At 39.2% G+C, this 25,011-nt stretch overlaps 1 protein-coding gene across 2 annotated transcripts in view; it reads right to left on the bottom strand.

The window, feature by feature from the left end:
- The window catches only part of LOC114490760 (kininogen-2-like), a 35,519-nt gene extending 11,849 nt beyond the window's left edge, over window positions 1-23,670 (bottom strand). The window contains exons 1-5 of one of the 2 annotated variants that reach the window (XM_036017819.1): window positions 23,318-23,670; window positions 18,143-18,253; window positions 16,988-17,072; window positions 13,396-13,568; window positions 11,771-11,878 (exon numbers count right to left, since the gene is read on the bottom strand). In XM_036017819.1, coding sequence (XP_035873712.1) covers window positions 11,771-11,878; window positions 13,396-13,568; window positions 16,988-17,072; window positions 18,143-18,253; window positions 23,318-23,512 — 672 coding nt within the window. In that variant the 5' untranslated portion in view covers window positions 23,513-23,670. The remainder of the gene's footprint in view (window positions 1-11,770; window positions 11,879-13,395; window positions 13,569-16,987; window positions 17,073-18,142; window positions 18,254-23,317) is intronic. The other variant, XM_036017818.1, reaches the window with a different exon arrangement.
- Between the last annotated feature and the right edge of the window lie 1,341 nt (window positions 23,671-25,011).

The raw sequence follows: 25,011 nt of genomic DNA, 5'->3' as shown, positions 1-25,011 counted from the left end.
TAAACAAAACATCTATAGTATTATTAATATTGGACAAGTAAAATTCAAGATAACAAAATAATCATTATGATAGTAAAAAAGATAATTTTACTTTTATAAAAGTTAGTTTAGAAGCATGAAGTCAAAATACATAAAGCAGAAATTAGATATATGAATAGAAATAGATTAAAATAATGGTGGTGGAGAAATTTAATATGTAACTATAAATCTAAGACAGGCTAAATAATAAAAAGTAAATGAAGTCATAGAAGACTGGAGTGACAGAATAATTTATTTAAATAGTATTTTCATATGATATATATGATTTAAATGATATTTTTATAAGTATGATACAGATATTTTCCATTACTTTTCCACCAGGTCACAAGAAAGGCTCAATAGAATTTTAAATAAAAAACAATACCAGCCATGTAACTTAGACCTCATAACCAAAAAGAAATAAAATTCCCAAAAGTTAATAAGTTTAAACAAATAAATTAAAAACCACTTGAACACCTAAGCACACTTGGCTAAATTGGGTCTTCATTAAATGAGGAAAAATATTTTTTTAAAAAACAACAAGAAAAAAAGAATTTTTGAAAATTTTATCAGAGCAGCATTTAGAGTTTAAATCACCTTTTCATATGCTTTCATAATTTAAAAAGGGAAGGGCAAAAATAAAATTTAAAATAAAAAGAGACAGTCAAGAAACGAATAAAACAACCTCAAATCTAAGTGTTTATGTCAAGAAGTTAGAAAAAGGGAAAGAATGGTAAAAAGCTTTAAGCAAAAAAAAAAGGAGGAAACAAAGCAATACTGATGAACTAGAAAACAGAAATTACTAGCACTAATAAATTAATAAAGAGTCTAAGTGATTATTCTTGGGGTAAGGAAAAAATCAAATGCAAAAAAGACAATAAACCAAAGGTTACAAAGAAGTATAACAATATAAGAAATTAATTATGATCAAGTGTATGCTAATTTAAATCCCCCCCAATTGGATACTTTTCTAGAAAACTACAAATAACCAACACTGATTTTAAAACAAGAACAAAACTCAACACTAAACCCACAAACATTGAATTAAAAATGGGTAAAGGACATGAATAGACACTTCTCTAAAGAGGACATACAGATGACCAATAATCACATGAAAAGATGCTCAATGTTACTAATCAGCAGAGAGATGTAAATAAAACCACAGTTTCAACAACCACAATGAAACTCTATCTCACACCTGTGAGAGTAGCTATCATCAATAAATCAACAAACATCAAGGTTGGCAAGAATGTGGAGGAAAGGGAATCCTCATGCACTGTTGGTGGGAATGCAAATTGATGCAGCCACTATGAAAAGCAGTGGAGTTACCTCAAAAAATTAACAGTGGGATTGCCTTATGACCCAGAGATTCCACTTCTGGGAATTTATCTAAAGAAACCCAAAACACTAATTTAAAAAAAAATATATATATGTACTCCTATGTTCATCGCAGTGTCATTTACAATAGCCAAGATTGGGAAGCAGCCCAAGTGTCCATCAGTAGATGAATAGATAAAACAGCTGTGGTACATTTATATAATGGAATGCTACTTGGTCTTAAAAAGAAGAGAATTTTACCCTTTGTAACAACATAAATAGGACCTGGACAGCATTATGCTAAGAGAAATAAGCCAATCAGAGATGTACATATGATTCACTGGATTCCATATGGTTCATATAATTCTTTGGATTCCACAAATGATTACTCTCATATGTGGAATCCGGTGAACAAACTGAACTAACAAGCTCTGAGAAGGGGGTTGAGGGGGTAAAGAGATTGAGCAAAAAAGACAAAAAGAGAAAAAGCTCGTGCAAAAAGACAACAGTGTGATGATTGCAGGGGTCAGGTTGGTGGAGGTGGAAGAGGGTATAGGGCAATAAGTGTTCATAGAAAAAATAAAATTATATAAAATAAAATAAAATCCTTAAATGGACCAATTACTTGTTCCCAGGTTTCGGCACCAAAAAAAAAAAAAAAGGACCAATTACTGAAAAACTGAAGAATGCTGTCATTACTCTCAACTTCTCTTCCACTTCTCACCCCCAAACAACATGGACGTTTTATAGATGAATGATTTTTTTAATTGAAGAAACATATAGTTTCATGCTACATAAACTGTGTCTGAATACAGAAAATAGTGGCAAACGACTGAGCTCAAAAATAGAAGACAGCAGGAAAAGACCAAGACCAAATAATGACATTCACTGACTCCATGAAAGAAGTCACAGAAATGGCCTGCAGGCGCCCAGCAGAGCTGTTGAGATCAGGACAATGTGGCCACCACTCATCTGTAGGGTTGCCAGGAGTCAGAACTAATTCAACTGCATGTAACTCAATGTAGGGAACCATTTTGCATGGCGTGGAAATGTAACTCAGCACTCACGTGGAAAATCAGTGGGGAGCAAGTCGGCACACAGGACCATGCCCTCGGAGTTTTCCCATGGGGAATCAGGCCTGCATCGTACGTAGGCTGCTATGAGATTTGCTTTTGCTAAAACTCCCTCACCTTGAATTGAGGCAGCAAGTGCTCACTGTAACTTCCTAATCTGAGCTAAATCTCCCAAGTATGTAGTATAACCAGTTCAACCACTTTCCCCCCTGATCTGTAACATCCTTCTCTTTGAAGTAATTAGCAACATTCTTTCCTTTGTTATCTGTAAAAGGTAATCACCTGCAGTGAACCTGTGCATAGTAAATGAGGACCATCCTCCATGTAATGTACCCAGAAAAGCAATAAACGCCTGTCCAGGCAGGGGCCGGGGCCCTCTCATCCTCTCGCTCCCTCTCTCTCAGAGAGTGGCCATGCTGTCCTTTTTTCTCCACAGGACTCCTGTAGTCTGTGTGTATTTGTTCACTAGCACCCACAACACACACAGATCCTGCCGACCAGGATCCGCCTCAGCTCAACCCAATCCATTCTATAAAACTATAATCTGAATAGCAAAACTTGAAAAAACAATGTATACACATACACACACCCAGAAAACTATCAAACCCTTTTCACTTACAAACATAGATGTAGAATTCTTAAATACTCTAGAAATAAAATCCAAATGAGTATTTAAGGAATAATTAACACTAAACAAATAGACTTTAAGAATGTAGAGATTACTATTAGGAAAGTTGCCAAAACATCATAACAGATAAAATTGGAAATATATAACATGATATAATGATACACATCAAGAGCATTTGACAAATTCTAACACAAAGCTTTTTCTTAAAAAAATACTTTTGAATGTATTTGGGTGACATTGGTTATGGAAATTATATGATTTTCAAGTGTACAATTCTATAATACATCATCTGTGTATTCTATTGTTTGTTCCCCACCCCAAGGCAAGTCTCCTTCTGTCACCATTTATGCCCCCTTTACCACCTTCTATCTTCCACCATCCCCTTTTTCCCCTGGGAACTGCTGTCTGTGTCCAGGAGGTTTTGTTTGTTCATTTGTTTTGCTTAATCCCTTCATCTCTTTTACCCAGCTCCGCAACCCACCTCCCCTCTGATAGCAGTCTGTTCATAAAGCAGTCTTTATGTCTCTGAGTCTACTAACGCACGTTTCTTATCTAAAAACAAAACAAACCTCTTTAAAAGTAGGAATGTAAGAATGCTTCTTTAAAATGATATGAGTGTCTACCTGGAACCCACAGCAAATATTAATAATAACAAAACTCAAGAGTCTTTCCCAATAAAATCAAGAATAAAACAAATTTGTATGAGATATCTCTGGACATTTGGGCCAATTCATTAAGACACAGAACAAAAAATAAGCACCAGAAAGAGGAGGTAAAAAAGTATATTATTAGTTTATACCTAGGAGAAATGCATGAAAACAGGAAAATACAGCAAATACAGAAACAGCTTTTTGTTTTCAAGAATGTTAGGTGAGTTATTAATTATAATAAAAAGTGGAAAGAGCCCAAATGTCTAACTTAGAAAAGTAATTCAAAAAATAATCTATGGTATCTTTTAAATAATTATACAATTATTTAAAAGAAAGTTTACCAAGAACAATGGACAAAAACCACCTCGAGACCAGTAAAAAGGGTGTGATCACAATAGTGACCACAGTGACTGTCTGCTCCCATGGGCAGCAGGCCCAGATTACAGAGGGGTAGTGTGGCTATTGCAGCTTCCCCCTGAGAGGAATGAAGTCTGGACCTTAAACTGAGCTCTGAAGCACAGAGTGAAAGAGCTGGGATCAGCCACCCACATAGGATCCAGTGGTAAAGGGTGTTCGGGTTTCTGTCCACCAGGGAGAGATGGGGCCTGCTGGAGACACAGTCACTTTTTTGTTTTTGTTTTATTAAGGGGCCAAAGCACAGGTTATTCATTCATAGCCACTCACCTTGGGGTTCATTGAAGGGAGGGTGATGTGGACTAGAGTCACCTGAGGAGAGTCTGGAGTAGGAGGTATTGGGGAGAATCATGGGGAAGCATTGCTGGGATCCCTGTGCCAGGTCATCCCCAGATATTTCAGCAGCCATTTTTCTTGAGAACAGCAAGTGCTTCCCCGGGGAGTCAACTTGGGGAAAAACTATTACCCCACCCTGTGGGATACTGCTTGCCCCACCCTGCATATGTTTTTTTTCCCCCCAACCCTGTATTTTAAGCCGTGCTGAGTAGAAATCAACATAGGCAGACCCAGGGGATGTCAGAGACTAGCTTTGGGGTGTGGCCATTCCTTACACTTTCTTAGGAACTGGGCTTGCACTTCCCCTTCACAGGAGAGGCAATAGAAACACCCTTGGGGTTTCAGATGGACCTAAACTCTGGACTTCAGAGGCTCCACCTGCTTGCCTACTAGGAGCTCCACCCTACTGAGTTCAGGAAAATAACCTGGGACAGATTCAGATGTGTGGTTCTGGAGCAGGAGAATATCTTTCCTGAAGTCTGAATGGTACCTCCCTCCCTGGGGATGTCCAGGGGGTCCCATCTTCCTGATTCTACCAAAAGCCCTTTCAGAACTAGTTGGTTCAGTGACTAAGACTGACAGCAGACCAGCAGGCAGACGCAGGAAGAGGCAGATCCTGTGATGCCTTGGGTTGTTTGCTGACCCATCCCTGAGACCTGTGCTGTTAATAGCTGGCCTTGCAGGGCAAGTTGGTCCCTCCTATGCATAGTCAAGCTGGGTGGAGGCAGCCACAAACTGTGGATCCTTTGTAGCTTCAATCAGGTTGTCAAGGGCCCAACATTGACAGCATCTGACACTACATTACAACAGCTTCAGGAAACACTGGAGTTGTATTCAAAGACAGATCCCAGCAGGCAGGCACTCCACTCTGCTGAGACGAATTCCAATAAAGAATAACTTTGTTATTCTTCACAATTTTCATTACTTTTTCTTTTCCATAGCCTTTTTATTATTTTTTTATTTTCTATTTTTTCTTTTCCTTTTTTCTTTTATATCTCTTATTGACTCCTTTTATCACTCTATATTTTCTTGTACCTTTTTAAATTTTTTATTCTTTCTTTTATATTTTTTCTTGCTCTTTTCCTCTTTCTTTTCTTTAATCTTAACGTTTCTCTTATTTCACTCATAATAATTTTTCTTTCCTTTGGTCTTCTCAAATTCTTTTTTTTTTTTTTACTATTCTGTATCTCTTTGTTCTTTTCTTATTCTTTGCTCTTTTGATGTTGATTTTTCTGTTGTTGGGGATTTTTTTGCTTGTTTTTGTTTTGTTTTTAGATTTGTTTTGTTTTGTTCTGTTCTGTCAGCACCTGTACAATAGCTTGCAAGACATGGCTAAGGCTGAGTCTCTCAGTCAACCAGGCAGAGGGTACATCCCACCAACAAACCAGCCAACAAGTATCAAGACCCAATTACAACAGTAGATCCCACATAACCCACACAAGGGCCATTTCTAGAACATCTAGCTCAGGAGATCAAGGAGGCTACACCACTAGGCCACACAGGATTCATAACATATAAGTCCACCTCACAAAGACTGGGAGTCAAAACAGATCTATCTAATACATAGAACAAACATAAAGAGACAGCTAAAATAGAGAGAGAAAGAAACAACCCGAAAATGGAAAAAGAAAAAAAAGGAGGAATCCCCAGAAAAAGAGCTTAAAGAAATTGAGGCAAGCAATATATCAAACATAGAGTTCAAAGTAGTAGTTACAACAATGCTCAAGGAACTTCATGAGAACTACAAGGAACTTAATGGTAACTACATTGGTATGGAAAAGGACATAGAAACTATGAATAAGAACTGGTTGGGAGTAAAGAATATAATATCTAAAATGAAAAATACACTAGAAGGAATTAAAATCAAGCTAGAAGAAGCAGAATATCAAATTAGCAATTTGAAAGACAAGGAATAAAAAACACCCAATCAGAGGAACAAAAAGAGAAAAGACTTAAAAAGAATGAGGATAGCTTAAGGGAAATTTGGGGCAACATGAAACATAACAATATCCATAGGGGAAACAGAAGGAGAAGAAAGAGAGCAAGGGATAGAATACCTATTTGAAGAAATAATGACAGAAAACTTCCCTTACCTGGTAAAAGAAAAGTTACACAAGTTCAGGAAGCACAAAGAGTCCCAATCAAGATAGACTCAAAAAGACCCACACCAAGACACATCGTAATTAACATGGCAAAGTTTAAAGACAAAGAGGGAATATTAAAGGCAGGAAGAGAGAAACAGTTAGTTACCTACAAGGGAGCCCCCATAATGCTGTCAGCAAGGACCTGCAACCAAGACTACTCTGTCAAGCAAGACTAGCATTTAAAATTGAAGGTGAAAGAGTTTCCTAGACACACACACAAAGACTAAAGGAGTTCATTACAACCAAACTAGCACTGCAAGAGATGTTAAAGGCATTGCTATAAGAATAAGGAGAAACAGAGAGAAAGGAACATAGGTATCAAGAAAAAAATGGCAATGAATAAATACCTATCAATAATAACCTCAAATGTAAATGGATTAAATGCTCCAATCAAAAGACAGGGGGTAAATGAATGGATAAGAAAACATGACCCATACATATGCTGTCTACAAGAGACCCACCTCAGAACAAACGATAAACACAGGCTTAAAATGAAGGAAAGGAAAAAAATATACCATGCAAATAGAGACAAAAAAATAGAGTAGTAATACTTATGTCTGACAAAATAGACTTTAAAACAAAGGCCATAGCAAGAGACAAAGAAGGTCTCTTATGTAAATACATAATACTAATATGATCTAACAGAGGATATAACCCTTGCAAAAATATATACCAAACATAGGAGCACCTGAATATAAGCAGAAAATCTAGGTGGACTTTGAGAAAGAAATTGACAGCAATACAGTCATAGTAGAGGATTTTAATACCTCACTGTCAGCAACAGATAGATCTTCCAGACAAAAACTCAGCAAGGAAACAGCAACCTTAAATGACACCCTAGATCAAATCAATTTCATTGATAATTACAGAAGATTTCATCCCAAAACAACAGAATATACATTCTTAATTGCACATGAATCATTCTCAAAAATAGACCACATGTTAGGACAGAAAATAAGCCTTAACAAATTCAAGAAAACTGAAATCATACCAAGCACTTTCTCAGATCACAATGGCATGATAATAGAAATCAACCTCAATTGAAAAAAACTCAAAACATTCAAACACTTGGAGGCTAAATAGCAAGTTATTAAATAATGAATGGGTTATCAATGAGATCAAGGAAGAAATACAAAATTACCTGGAAATAAATGAAAAAATTACAGAACAACCCAAAACCTATGGGACACAGAGAAAGCTGTGTTCCTTGAGAGAGAAGTTCATAGCATGACAGGCTTACCTCAAGAAGCAAGAAAAATCTAAAATAAACAATTTAACCCTATGCCTGAAAGAGCTGGGAAAACGGCAACAAACAAAGCCTGTAGTGAATAGAAGGAAGGAATAATCAAGATCAGAGTGGAAATAAATAATATAGAGACTAAAGATCAATGAGAAAGATCAATAAATCCAAGAACTGGTTCTTTGAAAAGAAACAAAATGACAAACCTTTAACCAGACAGCTGTAAGTGTTTAATTTCCAAAATTTATAAAGGACTTATACGACTCAACACCAGGGTGACAAGCAACCCAATTAAAAAATGAACAAAGAACCTGAATAACACCTTTCCAAGGAGGACATACAAATAGCCAATAGACATATGAAAAAATGCCCAACATCATTAGCTATCAGAAAGAGGCAAATAAAAAACCACAATAAGATATCACCTCACACCTGCCAAAATGGCCATCATTGACAAATCAACAAACAACAAGTGGTGGGGGAGGATGCAGAGAAAAAGGAACCCTAGTGCACTGTTGGTGGAATGCAGCCACTGTGGAAAACAGTATAGAGTTTCCTCAAAAAAATTAAAAATGAAAGTGCCTTATGAATTGGTGATTCCACTTCTGGGAATCTATCCTAAGAATCCTGAAACACCAATTCGAAACAATATGTGCATGCTTATGTTCATAATAGTATTATTTACAATCACCAAAATCTTCTAACAGCCTAAGTGCCCATGAGTAGATGAGTGGATCAAAAAGCTGTGGTACATTTACACAGTGGCATACTATGCAGCAGTAAAAAAAGAATGTATTCTTACCTTTTGTGACAGCATAGATGGACCTGAATACTATTATGCTAAGTGAAATAAAACAGTCAGTGAAAGATAAATACTGTATCATCTCACTTATAAGTGGAATCTAATGAACAAAATAAACTAACAAGCAAAATGGAATCAGAGTCATAGAAACATGGAACAGACTGACAGCTTTAAGAGAAAAGGAAATGGTAGAGATGGGTTGAAAGAAGGCAAAGGGCTTAGCCAAAGAACACATGCATGACCTGTGGACATGGACAATGGTGTGGGGGTTGCCTGAGAGAGTGGGGGAAGGCTAGGTGGAGGGTGGCAAAAGGGCATAATTGGGACAACTGTAATAACATAAAAAATAAAATGTTAAAAAAATAACATTAAAAATAAAATAAATTTTAAAAGAAAGTTTATCAAGAGATTTAATGACAGAAAAATTCTTAGGTGAAAAAATGTAGTATGTGAAATAATTACAACTATTAAAAGGAAAAAAATCACCAAAAATTATCTATATTTCTCCCCAAACCCCCACTACCTCCACACACAAACAAAAAGATAAGAGGGAAATACACTTAGATATCTTTCAGTATTTGAGTATGTGGTTCCACATTATTTTTTCCAAGTTTTTGCACTGCCTTGAAGTTTTCTATCAATTTTTATTTCTGTTAAGGGAATATATATATAATGTGTCATAGCTGTTAAAGATAAAAGAAATACCACATTTACAATATCTTAATTTTGGATGGGGAGAAGGATGCTGGAAGTAGCCCTGAGGTTCTCAATTCTATCAGCCTATTTGATTCACAAGAAGCTTTTATTCTGACTCCAGAAACCCACCTCTGACCAATTAAGTCACAATGTCTGGGGAAGAGCCCAGGAATAGTTATTTTAAAGCTGGAAAAGTGATTCTAATATGCATCATGGCCTGAGAACTACTTAGGAGACCTCTTGAATCAGTGCTTCCTCAACCTTAAAGTGCAAATGAATCACCTGAGAATCTTGTTAATATGTAGTTCCAGTAGGCCTGGGGTGGAATTCAAGACTCTGCTTTTCTAACAAGCTCCCTGGTGATGCTGATGCTGCTGATTCAGGGGCCAAGTGCTGAATAGCAAGGCCTTCAATCGTACTAACTGCAGGCACAATAGTTCATTCACATTTTATGTCCTTTCATTATTGTAACCACAGCTGTGAGACAGGTGCTATTATTCCTCCCTTTTCACAAATGAGGAAGTGGAAGCTCAGAGAAGTGATACCCAAAATCTGATAGGCTTTGTGACTGCAACCAGCCCTTGTACCTCTCTGTGCTGCAAAGAGAAAACCAGTAAGTTGAGGCCTTACAGATAAATGCAGAAAGATTCAAGTTAGATAATATTTGAGCCTACATAATCTCAAATGATTAACTAAAAAACTTAGATGTTGATAGAAGACTTAAACTAACAAAGTTAAATAGTAGCTAAAGCATACATTGTTTTGAGGGTTTCTCTCTTTCTCTTCTTTTTACTATTTTTGTATTATGGTAAAATATATGTAACATAAATTTTGTACTCCCCTCATTGCATTCTTTCACATGCTTATTGGTCATTTATCTTTATTGAAATTTTTTTATTTTGTTAATGCTCACCCAAGGATATTTATTGATTTTAGAGAGAGAAGAAGGCACAGAGAGAGAGAGAAATGAAGAGAAGGAGGGAGAGAGAAACACTGATCATTTTCCTTCCATAGGTGCCCCAACCAGAGATCAAACCTGCAACCTAGGTATGTGCCCTAACTCAGGATAGAACTGGCAACCTTTTGATTTATGGGGCTACACCCCAACCAACTGAGCCACCTGGCCAGGGCTGTATGTCTCCTGTAGAGAAATGTTTATGTTTAAGTCCTTTGCCCACCTGAAAATTAGGTTGATTGTCCTTTTGTTGTTGCGCTGTAGGGGTTTTTCTTTGTATAGTCTTCCTATTAAATCCTTATTGGATATATGATGTAAATAATTTCTCCCACTCTCTAGGTTGTCTTTTCACTCTCTCAATAGTCTTAAGTATTTTCCCAATTATGAAATAAATTCATGCTTGGTTAGAAACATTGGAAAATATTAAATAATGAGTTCCAAAAAGTACAAAGAATCAAAAAAAGGCACCTGTGGTTTCAGCTGAAAGTTAACTATGTTTCATATTTTGGCATATTTTTCCCATCACTTAAAAAAAACTTTTAAGAGTTTATTTGAGCCAAACTAACAATTGACGGGGAGCAAGATCTCTGCATCACTGCATCACTTTTAATCTTTACATTTACTTTATATACTTGAATGAATCTGTGTGTATAGTGTTGAATTCTATTTTTGTGTGTTTTACTTAACATACTGTAACCATTTTACTAAGTCACTAAAATCTGTAAACAAATTTTAATGGTTGCACATGTTCTACTCTGTGAATACACAGTAATTTATTTAAACAGTCCCTAATGTTGAAAAAAAGTTATTTCCAAGATTTTCCTATTAGTAATAATGCTGAAATGAACATCTTACTGTCTGGTTTTCTCATTTTCTTCCCATATAATCAAACTTTAGAAGTAGAATCACAGACTGCAGGGCTTGCAGCGATCCCTTGCTTACAGCACAGCCTTCTGCTACAATGCACATATCCCTGGGAAGGTCATCATGCCTTAGTTGTCTGAACAGGCACTAACTACTCTTTTAACATAATTTTGGATCTGATAACAAGGTACAATCCTAAAAAGTGATAGAGGTTCAGGATGTGTTTATTAGCAGTAAAGGAAGGGAGGAGGGAAGGTAAGAAAACAGGCAGAGACAATTCTGAAGTCAGGGATTAGCCTGCATAGAGCTCAGGAGGACCTGAAGGATGTTGAGCACAGGGGGAAGAGAGGGCAACAGGCAAGTGTGAGCACAGGAACAGACAAACTTGGTGTGGCATCATTTTGTCTCAGTCCTTAGTTGTATCTGTAAATGCTTTCTGCAGGATGTACGGATTTTTTGACCAGGTAGGTAAGGCAGCTTGATCAGTGACAAGGTGAATGTGACTGTAAATTCACGAGTGTCATCTGAAATTTTAGTGACCAAGTCTTCCTATATGGCTGAGTATTCCTGCTCCTGTAAAAATACTGAACACCAAATGTTAATAACTTTATGATTAGATTTTAGCCTACTTACACCATTGAGAAGGAACTTGCAGTCTGGAGTTAAGAATAGAAAATTCTCCTTGGAACAATTAGTTTGCTCAATTGAGTAAGTAACTTTATAGTTCCATCCAATCACCATCTGAAACAATTTTGAACTGAATAGTTAAAGGGCAGTTTAAACATTGTTCACAGTGTTACGAGGAGCTTAGAATACTGCCAGGCATACCACAAGTACACAAAAATATAAACTATTATTTTTTATTAAGATTATTTATTTATTTATTTTTAGAGAAAGGAAGGGAAGGAGAAAGAGAAGGAGAGAAACACTGAGGCTTGAGAGAAACACCAATTCGTTGCCTCTCATACAACCCCTGCTGGGGACGTGGCTGGCAACCCAGGTATGTGCCCTGACCAAGAATCAAACTGTCAACCTTTTGGTTTGTGGGATGATGCTCAACCTACTGAGCCCCACTAGTTAGGGCTATAAATTATTATTACTAGGCAAAAGTCTGACTGAATAAATATTGAGTACTTTATGATTCTCACACCCCTCAACTCACACATGCATACACACACACTCCTACTCATCTGAAAATGAAAAGCAATATATAGGTGGAATTACTGTATTTCCTTAATTTACCCCTAACAATATTTCCTCTTCCAGGCAGCAGAAAAATGATGTCCCATTGAATTATGTGAAATACTAATAATGCTCTTTTAGATGGTTGAGGAAAACCTTGGGCCTTCAGTGGTCTTTGCTGGTAGGTTCTCATGTTCCCAGATTGTCAGGCAATAAGTTCTCTTCTGCTTTAACCTGGCCTAGCCCTACCCTGATAGCTGGATATAAACATAATTGAGCAGAACATGTGTTTTGCATGAAGGCAAGTTTGTAGGTCTAGTAAAAACAGGAAATGTTCCTGACCAGGGTGAGTCTCTTGTAATTACACACTGAAATACAAGGGATCCAGAAAAACTCAGTGAACAGAGTCAATGGAAAGATCAGATTCACAAGTATTTACTTTGTTTTTTTCTGGTGATATGAAAACTATACTTTAGAAGGCACACAGAAACCTGTGCCAACATTTTCAGGTGCCATTTAATATTTTGGAGCCATGTTTGACTCACATAGCTAGGTGATAATGTATTTCTTAAAACCTTAAGGCCAGCCTTGGCTGGTGTGACTCAGTTGTTTGGATTGTCACCCAATAAACTGAAAGACTGAGAGTTCCATTCCCAGTCAGGGCAAATACATAGATTATGGGTTCAGTCCTCAGTCAGGGTACATGGGAGAGGCAACCAATTGAAGTTTTTCTCTCACACTGATGTCTCTGTCCCTCTCTATTTATTTCCCCCTCACACCCTCTACCTCTAAAATCCATAAGATAGTCTTCAGGTGAATAGATAAATACATACATACATAAATACTAAAAAGAAAAAAAATCCCTTAGAGCCAGAAAGACCTTTTCATTTCACCATCTCTAAGAACACTATGTAATGCTAACTATCCATTTATTAAAAGCAATCTCAGAGCAAAGGGTCTCTTTAGCCCTACTTTTCCCCTTTACTAATTGCAGTATCCGAATCATTTTGACTTAAAGATAAAGATCTAATAAATTTTAACAATGCTGTGCAAAATAAAAACTGAAAAGAACAAACCTGTTTCTCTGCCCGTTTCACTTCTTTCAAGGCAAAGAGGTGGGAACTGCGAGTGTCGTTGTTAAAATATTCAATGGCATGTCTCAGAAAGGGTTCCAAGTCCGGGCTGGCAGTTGAGATGGGGTGCACACAGCCAAAGCAGTCATACTGGGATGTCAGCACAGGGCCCCTGGCTTGACAAAGAAGGGCAGGCAAAAGGGCAATGTTAATAATCAAAATCCGCATTCAGACACATTACCCTAAATAAGAAAGATAACTTCAATGGCTCTAGTAAACAAATTTCCTAATAAATTCTAGTATATATTAGAAAAAGAGTACATACTCCTGATTTTCAGTTAGCCAGAGGGGGGAAAAACCCTATCATTGACTTAGGAACACTTTATATGCATACTATTGTGCATAATTGTTTTAAATGTATTTAAAAGTCATTGTAAATTGTGGAAGTAATACCTAAATTTATCAACTTCTAAAAATGTAAACCTTTACACATATATTATTATTCATTTTTCAGTGTTAATTAAAGCTCCTTAAAGGCTGTTCCAGGGTGTAATGTTTGTGTCAATTCAATTCAAGAACCATGTCCATGTGTTGCACCTGCTGTCACGTGCCAGGCGCTGAGCTAGACTGCATGGACATGTAAATTTGTTAGTAATTGTCACTGTGTGAAGGAGTTGGGCAAAGTCGAGTGGGACAGACAGAACTGTAGATGGATATTGCATTATACTTTGGCAAGAGGTTGGAAAGACAGGGGCCCAGAGTGAATTCAGGACAGACTTTCCTGAGGAGAAAAGGCCCAAGCCAAAGGGTGAAAAGCAGACAAGGCCAGCCGAGGTATGACGCCCGAGAAGAAGGTACAAATGGCTCCCAAGAAAGCAGCATGAGTCAGGGGCAGCCATGTGGGACAGGGTGTCTACACATTTTACCAGAGCTTAAAGCAGGAAGCAGGCAGTGGTGACTGAGGGGTGGTCAGCTGGTGGAGAGAGTCCTCTGCTGCTGAGCCTGGGCCTCACTCTGGAGGCCAGGGGTTACACCCTGTTCCAAGCAAGGGTCATGGGCTCCTTGGTGAACCTGATGGAAGCCATGGCACCCTCTCCAGAGAAATATGGGTACTCACAACGTTCTCCACAAAATCTCAGGTTATACACAGACCCACTGATGTGAATGAAGAATGGTCTACAGTAACAGTGGGGTGCCACTGAAGGGTTTGTAAATAAAATGATAAATATTAAAACAGGACTGAGTTTGTATTAAGTTACCAATTCATGTTTATAACAGATAGCCTTAACCCGCTGCTCAGTAGAGGCACAAGCTATAGAGAAGGGAAAGTCGTGAAGGCATCCTGAGCCCCTTCACCTGGGAGCTATGGCTGCCTGAGTGTGTTCCAGCCAAACAGAATCAGGAGGCCAGCAGTGTTCTACAACACTGCCCCTCAGTTGGGAGCAGGTCAACACAGCGCCCCCTGCCACTGTCCCTTGGCTTTTACTCCACAAGTCAGCTTTCCTCACTGCTCCCCTTGCAGAAGCTGTGCTGCATCAGGTTAGTGGGCAAAGTTAAAAAACTGGAGGGGAATTACAGAGGAAAGGTGAGAGGATTGCTGACAGGAGAACAAAAGACTGAAGATCCTGGGAGGTGACAGGAAGATGGAGAAGAGAAGAGAGGCTGGTTTGCTGACCTCAAGGGCAGCTCTGACTGGGGTCAGAGAAGTGATGGAGCCGCCTTTTCAGGGTGAGAAGAGTAGGGACTGCTGCAAATTTAGTTTTTCTGGCTGACAGAATACCCCTTCATTTCCAGGGGAATTTTTAAAAATTAAAATAAAGATTTTTTAAACTTTTTTATTGTATTTTTTTCTATTACCATTTAGTCACTTTGAACCCTCTCCCACTTGCAATACCCACACTGTTGTCCATGTCCAAGAGTCCTTTCTCCCTTTTTTTGAAATCTGAAATATATTTGACCCAAAAATTTTCAGATAAGCTATGATGGATCTAGTAGTAATTGTGGATCTAGAAGTTTGGCAAAGACCTTTTTTCCTCATAGTATATAAGGGCTGTGCTCTGGATAATGTGAAAATTTGCTTATGAGCTAGAGTTCTTCAATTGAGTAACAAAAAGCTACTCCAAAAATTGTTCATTTGCTTGTGATGTCTTTTCTATTTGGACTGTATTTCTTGCAATGCCACTTCTTGCAAGAACTGAAGCTCAAGGGATGTGGTTTTGTGGGTTCCACATGGACGACGAAGCCAGGACAGAATAACTGCTCCTCCACTGGCAGTCAAGAGTGACGCAGATGATGCGGTTTGGGAGCCTCGTATGCTGAAACCCTCTCTTGCAGGAGGCTAGTTCTGAGTTTACTTTTGTGATTGACATTACCTAGATGTGCCCATTCTTCTGCACCCAGGCACTCCGCCACCACCCTACAGGGTCTATATAGCAACTCTGCTAAGTGCTAGCTGGGGGATCTTGGGCAAGACACTTTACTGTGGTGGGCCTCAGTTTCCTCATCTGCAAAATGAGAATATTTACACTTGCCTCATAGGATTTTGGTGAGGATTAAATAAGTCAACATGTGAAGTGATTAGAACCATGACTGGCAATAAGTGCTCAATAAAATCAGCTATTATGACTCTTATTCTGATTGTTCTTAATGCATTATTATGACTGTACTTGCAGGACTATCCTCTAGTTCAGTCTACAACAATCTCCTGTAGCAAGCCCCTCTTATAGATAAGGAGAAGGGAAACTGGAGAGCTTAAGAGCTTTTGAAAGATTTCAGGCCAGATTGGACCTCAAAGCCTGGCTCTCCTCACTCTATCATGCTGCCTACAGTCGATGGCAAGTGGTATGTTTTCTAGTCCTTTCCCAGGCTCTTGCACAGGCCTAATGCAGCACTGCTCTCCAGGAAGAGGGTCGGTTTAGTGTGGAGGAGATTTTGTCAGGAGCCTGGCCCCGAACTCAGGACTCTGCCACCCCGAGTCCCTAAACCCCCACCAAGGCTGCAAAGGCATTGCTGCAGCCACTCTGCTCCCTTGCCTAGATGCCCATCAGTAAATGAATGGATCAAAAAACTATGGTACATTTACACAATGGAATTCTATGCAGCAGAAAGAAAGAAGGAGCTCCTACCCTTTGCAACAGCGTGGATGGGGCTGGAAAGCATTATGCTAAGTGAAACACGCTAGGCAGTGAAAGACAAATACCATATGATCTCACCTTTAAGAGGAACCTAAACAACAAAACAAAGAAACAAGCAAAATATAACCAAAGACACTGAAATAGAGGACAGGCTGACAGTGACCACAGGGGAGAAAAGAGGGAATTTCAGGGGACAATGGGAAGGGTTTACGGGAACAAATTTAAAGGACACAGGGATAAAAACTAGGGGGAGGGTGGTAATGGGAGGGAAGTGGGGAGGGTTGGGAGGTTGGGCTGGATTGGGAGTAAAAGGGAGAAAACTGTACTTGAATAATGATTAAAATAAAATTTTAAAAAGAAAGAAAGAAAAAAAAGAAAGGGGCTTTGTCTAGGTCATGCTCCTGGCCTCACAGGGAAATGGTTCATTCCCCCAGGGCAGGGCCACTGGATATGTCAGCTACCTGGAGTAATCTGGCAGGTCTGGGTAGCCACTATGAATTTGATATTTCCTCGTTTCTGCACTGTCGCAGTACATTCTCCTGTGGCCTAAAAAAAAAAGAAAGAAAGAAAGAAAAGAAAAGAAAAGAAAAGAAAAGAAAAGAAAAGAAAAGAAAAGAAAAGAAAAGAATAACAAAAAAGAGACCATTTCTGTTAATCTTTCCATGGAGAAGTGCACCTGGTACTGTTACTGAGTATGGCTTTCCTTTATCTAACACTTGTCAAGATTTTTTTCTAATAGAGTTTGGAGGCACAAGAATGAATATTTTTGTAACCTAATCATTATTATTTATAAGCCACTGATATTCATGAAGCATTGAGGGGAGTGGCAGTATAAACGTGGAGGTTTTAGGGAGATTTATGTTTGGGGCTCTGGAGATACTTCTCTTTCACCAAGATGAACACAATGCTCTAGAATCAGCTGGCTCTACTCTCCTCTTAACTTACTTTTCAACTTCAGCACTCAAGTGCACACAGGGTGCAGGTCTTTTGCCATTAAAGTGGTGAGTCCATGCACTGTGAAAAGTGTGGCTTGCTTTCTGGCTTTCTGGAGACTGTCTGCAGCCTCCCTCACTTAAGGCCAAACAACCAGCTGTGGTGTGACACACAGACGTTTGGTACTTGGATAAGATTGCCATTGTTGTTAAAATAAGGCCCTTCCATAGTGGATCTCCTTGCATCCTCCAACAAACAGGTGAGGTCAATTTTACCTCCACTTTACAAGGGAGCCCAAGGGTTCAGAGTGGTCAGCCAGTTGGAGGCAGAGCAGGATGCAAACTCAGGTCTGTGCAAACTAAGCAGCCACAGTATCCCTTACAAGCCTTTGATCTCAGCACAAATATCAATCTGTTCACTCTCTGTAACCTGGCCCATGTGTCCCAATTGGTCATTAGAGTCCCCTCCTCATGGGAGGGCTTTCTCCACATTTAATGCCTGGCCTCTCCATGCCCTTTCTGTCTAGGCAAGAACACAGACATCGAGCATTTCACTTTTCTAAACACTTGAGGGTTTATGTGCACCCCCCACGAACAGGCTGACAACACTTATCATCCCCAGCACTGGTGAAATAATCACAGTCCCCACGGAGAAAACCGGAGGCTCTGGAGCACCCCACTTACAGCCTGCTCAGCTTCCTTGTAGTCACAATCCTGCCAGGATTTGTCACTTTGAACAGGACAGTCTCCCTCCTTGATCTGGTACTTGATGAAATAGAATGGCCTCTCTTCATCCTGAAAAAAAGCAATCTAAGATATGTAGGTTTCATTCAAATGACCCAACAGCAAATTATTTGAGTGGGATTGGTGCAAATGTAATAGTTTATATTGATTTCAATCAATAAGATCTAAACATTTATTAAAAATGTGGAAAGTTATAAATACTCAGAAGAATGTTCATAATATATTTATAAATAGATGTTTTTAAGTCACAAAGTAGTGTCCTTAGTATTAGCCTATTTTTATAGAAACCAATTTATTTATATATTATATTATTTATTTTTAATTAATTTTTTAAATGTTTTATTCATTTATATTTAGAAAGAGGGGAGGTGAGTGAGAAAGAGAGGAGAGGGACATTGCTTGGTTGCTTCTGGCAATCACCCCAACCAGGGACTAGCATGCAAACCAGCCATATGCCCTGACCTGAGGACAAACTGGTGACCTTTCCCTTTGTGGGATGATGTCCAACAATTCCAGTAAGAACAAAGTATTGTATATGCTTTTAAAAGTCCGGAAAGTTATGCAGCAAAGCAATAAAATGTTTGTCTCTTACTCTCTTCTTTAACATTCTTGTATTGTCTGTATTTTTTGAAAACAAACATATATTACTTTCACAATCAGAAAACAGACACACACAAAAATGAGGACTTTCTTCATTTTTGAAAAAAATGTTAAGTTGTCACTGGATGATGTGATTAGGTATGGGTAATTTTAGTATTTTTATTTGCTCTGTTTTGTTTTCTATTTTTTTCTAGCATATCACAAAAGAATAAGTTAAACTTTTAAAGTTCAAAGGTTCTGAGTTAGATGGGTGTTCATGTGCAAGGTCAGGTCTCAGCAAGGGACCTGAGAAGAGATGTTGTCCAGTCCCTCACTTTGCAGGTGAGAGAAAGAAGCCCCAGTGGTAGGCCACAATAGCTTAGGCAGCCTCCCACTTTGGAAAGGCCCAGCCAGCCCAGGTCTGAGGTCTCCTGAGTCCCAGGGCAGTGCTCTCTCAGAGCCTTCCTGCCTCAGAGTATGTGCATCTGGGAGATGATGGAGTCAAATGAGGTCAACTCTGAGGTTCCTTCCAGCTCTCAGATTTCGATGAAGCAATAGGTGGTAGTGGTATACACAGCAAAATAAAGAGTAACTCTATGGAAATTTGAGAAAAAAAAGAACATATTTGCTACAGATGTCAGCCAAGGAAGATAACACCATTAAATGTTGCTGAATGCACTAGGCCTCACATGATTACATTAGTTTGTAAATAGAATGGCTGAACTATCCAGTAAAGCTTTCATTTAGAATAGAAGGGCAGATAAAGTGCTTCTCAGATAAGGTCAAGTTAAAGGAGTTCATCATCACCAAGCCCTTACTATATGAAATGTTAAAGGGACTTATCTAAGAAAAAGAAGATTAAAAACAACAGAATGACAGCAAACTCACTATTATTAACAACCACACCTAAAACAAAACCAAAAGAAACTAAGCAAACAACTAGAACAGGAACAGAACCACTGAAATGGAGATCACATGGAGGGTTGGCAACAGGGGAGTGGGAGGAGGAGAAAGGGGGAAAAGGTATGGAGAATAAGTAGCATAGATGGTAGGTAGAAAATAGACGGGGGAGGGCAAGAATAGTATAGGAAATGTAGAAGCTAAAGAACTTATGACACATGGACATGAAGTAAAGGGGGGAATGTGGGTGGGAGAGGGTGTGCAGGTTGGAGGGGAGTGAAGGGGGGAAATGGGACAACTATAATAGCATAATCAATAAAATATATTTTAAAAATAAAGAAAAATAAAAGTGCCCACTGAGCTTTTTTCTTTCATCTCATCACATCAAATGGCTGATTTTTTTCTTCCACCAAAGCAAACTATCACAGAGACACAGTGAAATTCATTTTAACAAACTACTAAAAGTTTGTGTTTTGTTTTCTTAACTTTGATTTTGTTTTTTTTCAAAAATAATTTGCTTTCTTCTGCATGCCACAAAACAGATTTCTAATTTCAAAATAGGATACACAAAGAACAGAAATATCCCTCTTCCATACCATCTTCATATTCACCAATATAAGAAGTCCTTTTGGAATATAAGCAAGTAACTAAACAGGTGTTGAACCACTGAATCTATAAGTTAACATGTAACCTGTTATGGCAGAATAAATAACAAAGTGCCCCAAAGAAAGATTTTAATTTTCCAAAAATAACAGTGTCTAAGTAGATCATATATGAACAAACCAAAATCTTTTATTGCAGGTTTAATGGTAAAGATGTATAACTCACTAGCATGGGAGGAAAGCTGAAATTCTTAACTAGTAAATATATCCAAATTGAGAATTTCTACATTCCTTCAGAAAATAGAACCAAAATTCCATTTTAAAAATAAGGATCTTGTGGAATGCCTTTACTTCATATTTACCTAATATTGCAACAGTAAAACAGACACCAGAATGTTGATGACAGCCCAACAATGCTGGACACATGACATTTACACATACACTTTTGTCTAAAAGTCCAACAGGTTGATTGACAATATCTAGACAGCACGTCACATGATCCTATTTGGTGCTTCTTCACCATGGTCCAAAATCATTATATGGATACAGCCAAGGACTGGGCCCCAACTTTCAGGAAAAAGACCACAGAGAAAAATCAGGGTGTTTATTTGGTCCTTGCATCATCTGTGTTCTGGAATGGAGAACAGAAGGTGGAAAACACAGACTGCCAGGAGTTAAGGAGTTGGAAAAAGGTGGTGGAGAGTCACACAGTATATGAGTAAGACCACTGGGCATGAGATGGCAGGGACGCTGCAAAAGAGAGCACCCACGGGAAAAAGTACTGTAATTTCTTATGGTGTCACTCCCTCAACAACTTTAGAATATCGGTATATGATAATAAATAGATGAGTTATGTAATAACATGGAGTATTGAAATATAGAATAACAGTATCTGTCCTGTGGAATGAACCACCACAGAGAGAGATACACAATACCAGGCACACTCTTTAAGTTTTCTTGTATGGGATTGATTTGTCTTCAAGGCTATCCAGCTTAACTCTTCCCAGACATTTCCTTGAAGAGAAGAGTGGTCTTCTGACTGGTTTGTTTAATTTTTCTTTTATCATTAGACAATGATTGGCCTTAAAGAAAAATAAACCTTAAATTTGCTTAATTTTTATTTTTTCCCCTTTAGTTACACCATTCTGAGTGTGTTCATATAAAGAAAAAAATCACACACAACAGCATAAAACCACAATAGTTTTTGATGCATCCAGGTGACGTACCCTCAGGATGCTCTAGATGTTTCCAGGTAACTTTGTAGTTTATGGGCTGCTGATTTGTCCAGCAACAAAGGTCAAAATTAAATGCATTAGTGATATGAAAATGCCCAGTGTTCCCTTTGAGGTTCACGACTGCAGTACAATGTTTCTTTCTCCAGCGTCATTCACCTTCTGGGAAGCTCTACCAGCTCACCTAGGCATGCTTTGTCCCGTTCACCATTCTTTACTTGCTTATCTGATTTGCTTTGCTTTACTGGACTTTTCAGTTCAAGAATCTGGTTCTTGTTGGTTTTTAACAAGGGTGGCAATGGTTCATGATGTACAGGGAAGTAGCAGAACTGTTTTCACTGTTGCTGCCATCACTTTAGCTAACTCTTAGAATTGGGCTGTCTCCTCTATTTACATATCTCTCCATTATGGATACACAATCGTTATCCTCTGCATTGTCTGATCTCTCCTAATTTTCATCTGAATGCAAATCTTTCATGATAGACCTAAAAGACCTTGATGTTTCATCTGGGACAGTGTGAAGCTGGTGCTGGATTGAGCTGGAGCAGGAACTGGAGCTGGAGTGGAGCTTGCAGGGCTGGGTTGTACAGAGCTATGCTCCAGTGGAGGGAAGGTGGCCCAGAGAAGACTGGGGCCACACAGGGATATACTGGGCCATGGAGTCCCTGGGAGAAGGCTGAAGGGACAGCTGCCCAGATTCCCCCAACCAGCTTTGTCCCTCTCCCATTCAATCCAGAGACCCCACCCCTCTGGGTCTGAAAGTTTGTATTTCTTGGAATCACATATCCTGTCAGGATTTATCTTCAACCTGAGTGTATCAACCAGTGATAAAAAACCAATATTCAAAACCAAACAGAATATTACTATTACCCTTTATGTGTTCAGCAATAGGGACTTTTTGGCAGATATTTTGTCAAATGCAGCAGAACCATGAAAATCTCATTTGTGACTCCTCTTAGATGTACTTCACTGCCCCTCATTACCCTAGCTTTATTGTGGTATAATTGACAAATAAACTGTATATATTTAAGATGTAAAATGAGAAAATTTGACATACATATACATTGTGAAATCAGTACCACACTAAGTTAATTAACACATCATCACCTCATATAATTACCTGTTTCCTGTGTGTGGTGAGAACACTCAAGGTACAGCTTTTTGGCAAATTTCAGGTACACAACACAGTATTATCAGCTCTACCCAGCAAGCTGTATGGCAGACCCCCAGGAGCAGTCATCATCCTATGACTGAAAGTCTGTCCCCGTGACCAATGCCTCCCCACTCCATCCCCCCACAGCCCCTGGCAACCACCATTCTGTTTTCTGCTTCTGGGATTTTGACTTTTTAAATTTTTATGCATAAGGACATTTATATAGTATTTGTTAGATGCAACCCCTTACTCACCCCCTCCTCATTAGAGGTCTGGAGGTCTTTGTATTTTAGTCTGAGTCTGGTCACCCAGGAAATCTTGCTAGGTCTGAGTTCAAGGATTCTCCAGCTCTGCATAGTCCCTTTCAAGTGACTTCATCTACCTTTCTTTCATTTCACCCTAGGACACCCCTCCTCTGATCACCCAGGAAGCAAATCTTGGTGGATGAGGACCAGTTGTACCCTGCCCTCCACCCCAGCCCAGAGGTGGGATTGGTCTTTTGTAAATGCTGTGAGGTCCTACCTTTGATCACCACTTCTTTGGTGATTTGTGTGTGTGTGCACATATGTGTGTGTGTGTGTCTGTGTCTCAGGTTCCAAGTGACCACACAAATCCCAAATGACCTCAGGGCTGAACACAGCTCACTCACCGTCTTGTTGACTTCAGTTATGCGGTACAGCACAAACTGGTTGCCACTTTTGCTTCCACTGTTATATTTCTTAAGAGCTAAGTCCACAGCCTTAAATACATCTTCATCATTGCAGTCGATTTCCTCTGTGTGGTACTCCTGAGTTAAACTTGGTAGCAGTGTGGAGAAAAGGAGAAGGATGGCAATGAACTTCATGATTTAACAGTCTCCCTCTGGTAGTTTCACCAACAATTGGGAGCTGCTTTGGATGCTGATGGTGACTCTCTTCAGCCTCTTGTTTCCTGTGTCTGTGCTTTCTCTGCCTAGCACCTCAGGGGCCTGCTTGGATCCCTGCTGCCACCCACAATTTGCCCTATTAGCAAAGAACAAACAGCTCTGCTGGGTTATCCAAACAGATCTCAGGCTGGTACATTACAACACTGGGGTCAGTGACAACAAATGCTTGTTTGCATTTGGGAATCACGTGGGAGCACAGAGCAAATTTCCATGCAATTGCACAACTTTGATAGGAAATCAGAGCAGGAACTAATAAAGGAGAAAACAACACCAACCTCATGTTATTCCCTTTTCCAAATGACTTTCCCAAAGCCATTTATGAAGGTCACTCTATGTGTCAACAATGCCACCATGTGCGGACACCTTTCAATAAAATGTCTTTGCACACCTGGGAGCCACACACAGGGACATAGCAAGTCCAGGGAATCCCACCCCAAAACATTGGCATATCTAAAAATAAAAATGGGTATCCTGTATGGTCTCTGGCCAAACCAGCCCCTCTCCACTCAATTGTATTAGTAGTAGAAAGGAAAATGTCCCCCGGAGTAGAGGAGACAGGGGAGAAGCATAAGGAAAGATGGGATGAGTGAAGCCCACTCACCCTGTCCTTCTTTCTCGTGTCTGGTTTAGTGGACCTCAGGGAGTCTCATTCACCAAGGCTAAGTAACCTTTCCAATGAAGTCAGACTCTTCAGGGAGAGTTCTAGGGCTAGCCCCTAGTAGATGTTTGCCCTCATTTCTTACCCTTCCCCCACCCCCCACAAAAGATGTTTGAAGGCTTTGTTGTTATTGATAGGGTCTCTAGTTTTGTGTCCTGAGAGCCCCTGAAAAGAGGGGTCAATGGGGCTGAATGATGGCCTTGTAGCCAAGTGGCAGATACATGAACTTGGCAGTGAGTCCCACCTTGATGCAATGCAGCTCTGCTGCTTGATGGCTGTGTTATTCTGAGCACATCATGGTCATATAGCCTTTCTGAGCCTCAGTGTCCTCATTTGGGAAACATGAAAAATTTTAATACCTTAACAAGGTTTGTTTGAGGAGTAAATGAGATACCATATGTGCAGGGCCTGATAATTAGTTCTTATAAATTATGTCTAATATTAGGGTGGGATGGTTCAAGATATCTGAGTCACTGAAGCAGATTCAGGTGTGTGGTGATGGCAGAAGGTAGATTTTAGTGTGTGTTTGGGGGAGGTGTGGGTTTAGAAAATAAAACTAAGGGTGAAGGAGACTTGGGTACGTTTTTAGTCTGGGAAGAAAGAGGAACTCACAAGGATGGAGAAGCTGAGAGTGAGGGAGTGAGGAGATGACTGCTGTGCTCAGTCCCGGCAGGGCTGGGAAGGGGCACCAGGCTGGTCACTGTGGGTGTTTCAAGTGGAGGCTCAGAAACAGAAAATGGCAGGAATTCAGGCAGCAAAA

This window comes from Phyllostomus discolor, chromosome 2 (genome assembly GCF_004126475.2).
Source record: "Phyllostomus discolor isolate MPI-MPIP mPhyDis1 chromosome 2, mPhyDis1.pri.v3, whole genome shotgun sequence".
Lineage (NCBI taxonomy): Eukaryota > Metazoa > Chordata > Mammalia > Chiroptera > Phyllostomidae > Phyllostomus > Phyllostomus discolor.
The sequence above is the reverse complement of the archived record's forward strand: the minus strand, read 5'-3'. Positions and strand labels throughout refer to the sequence as shown.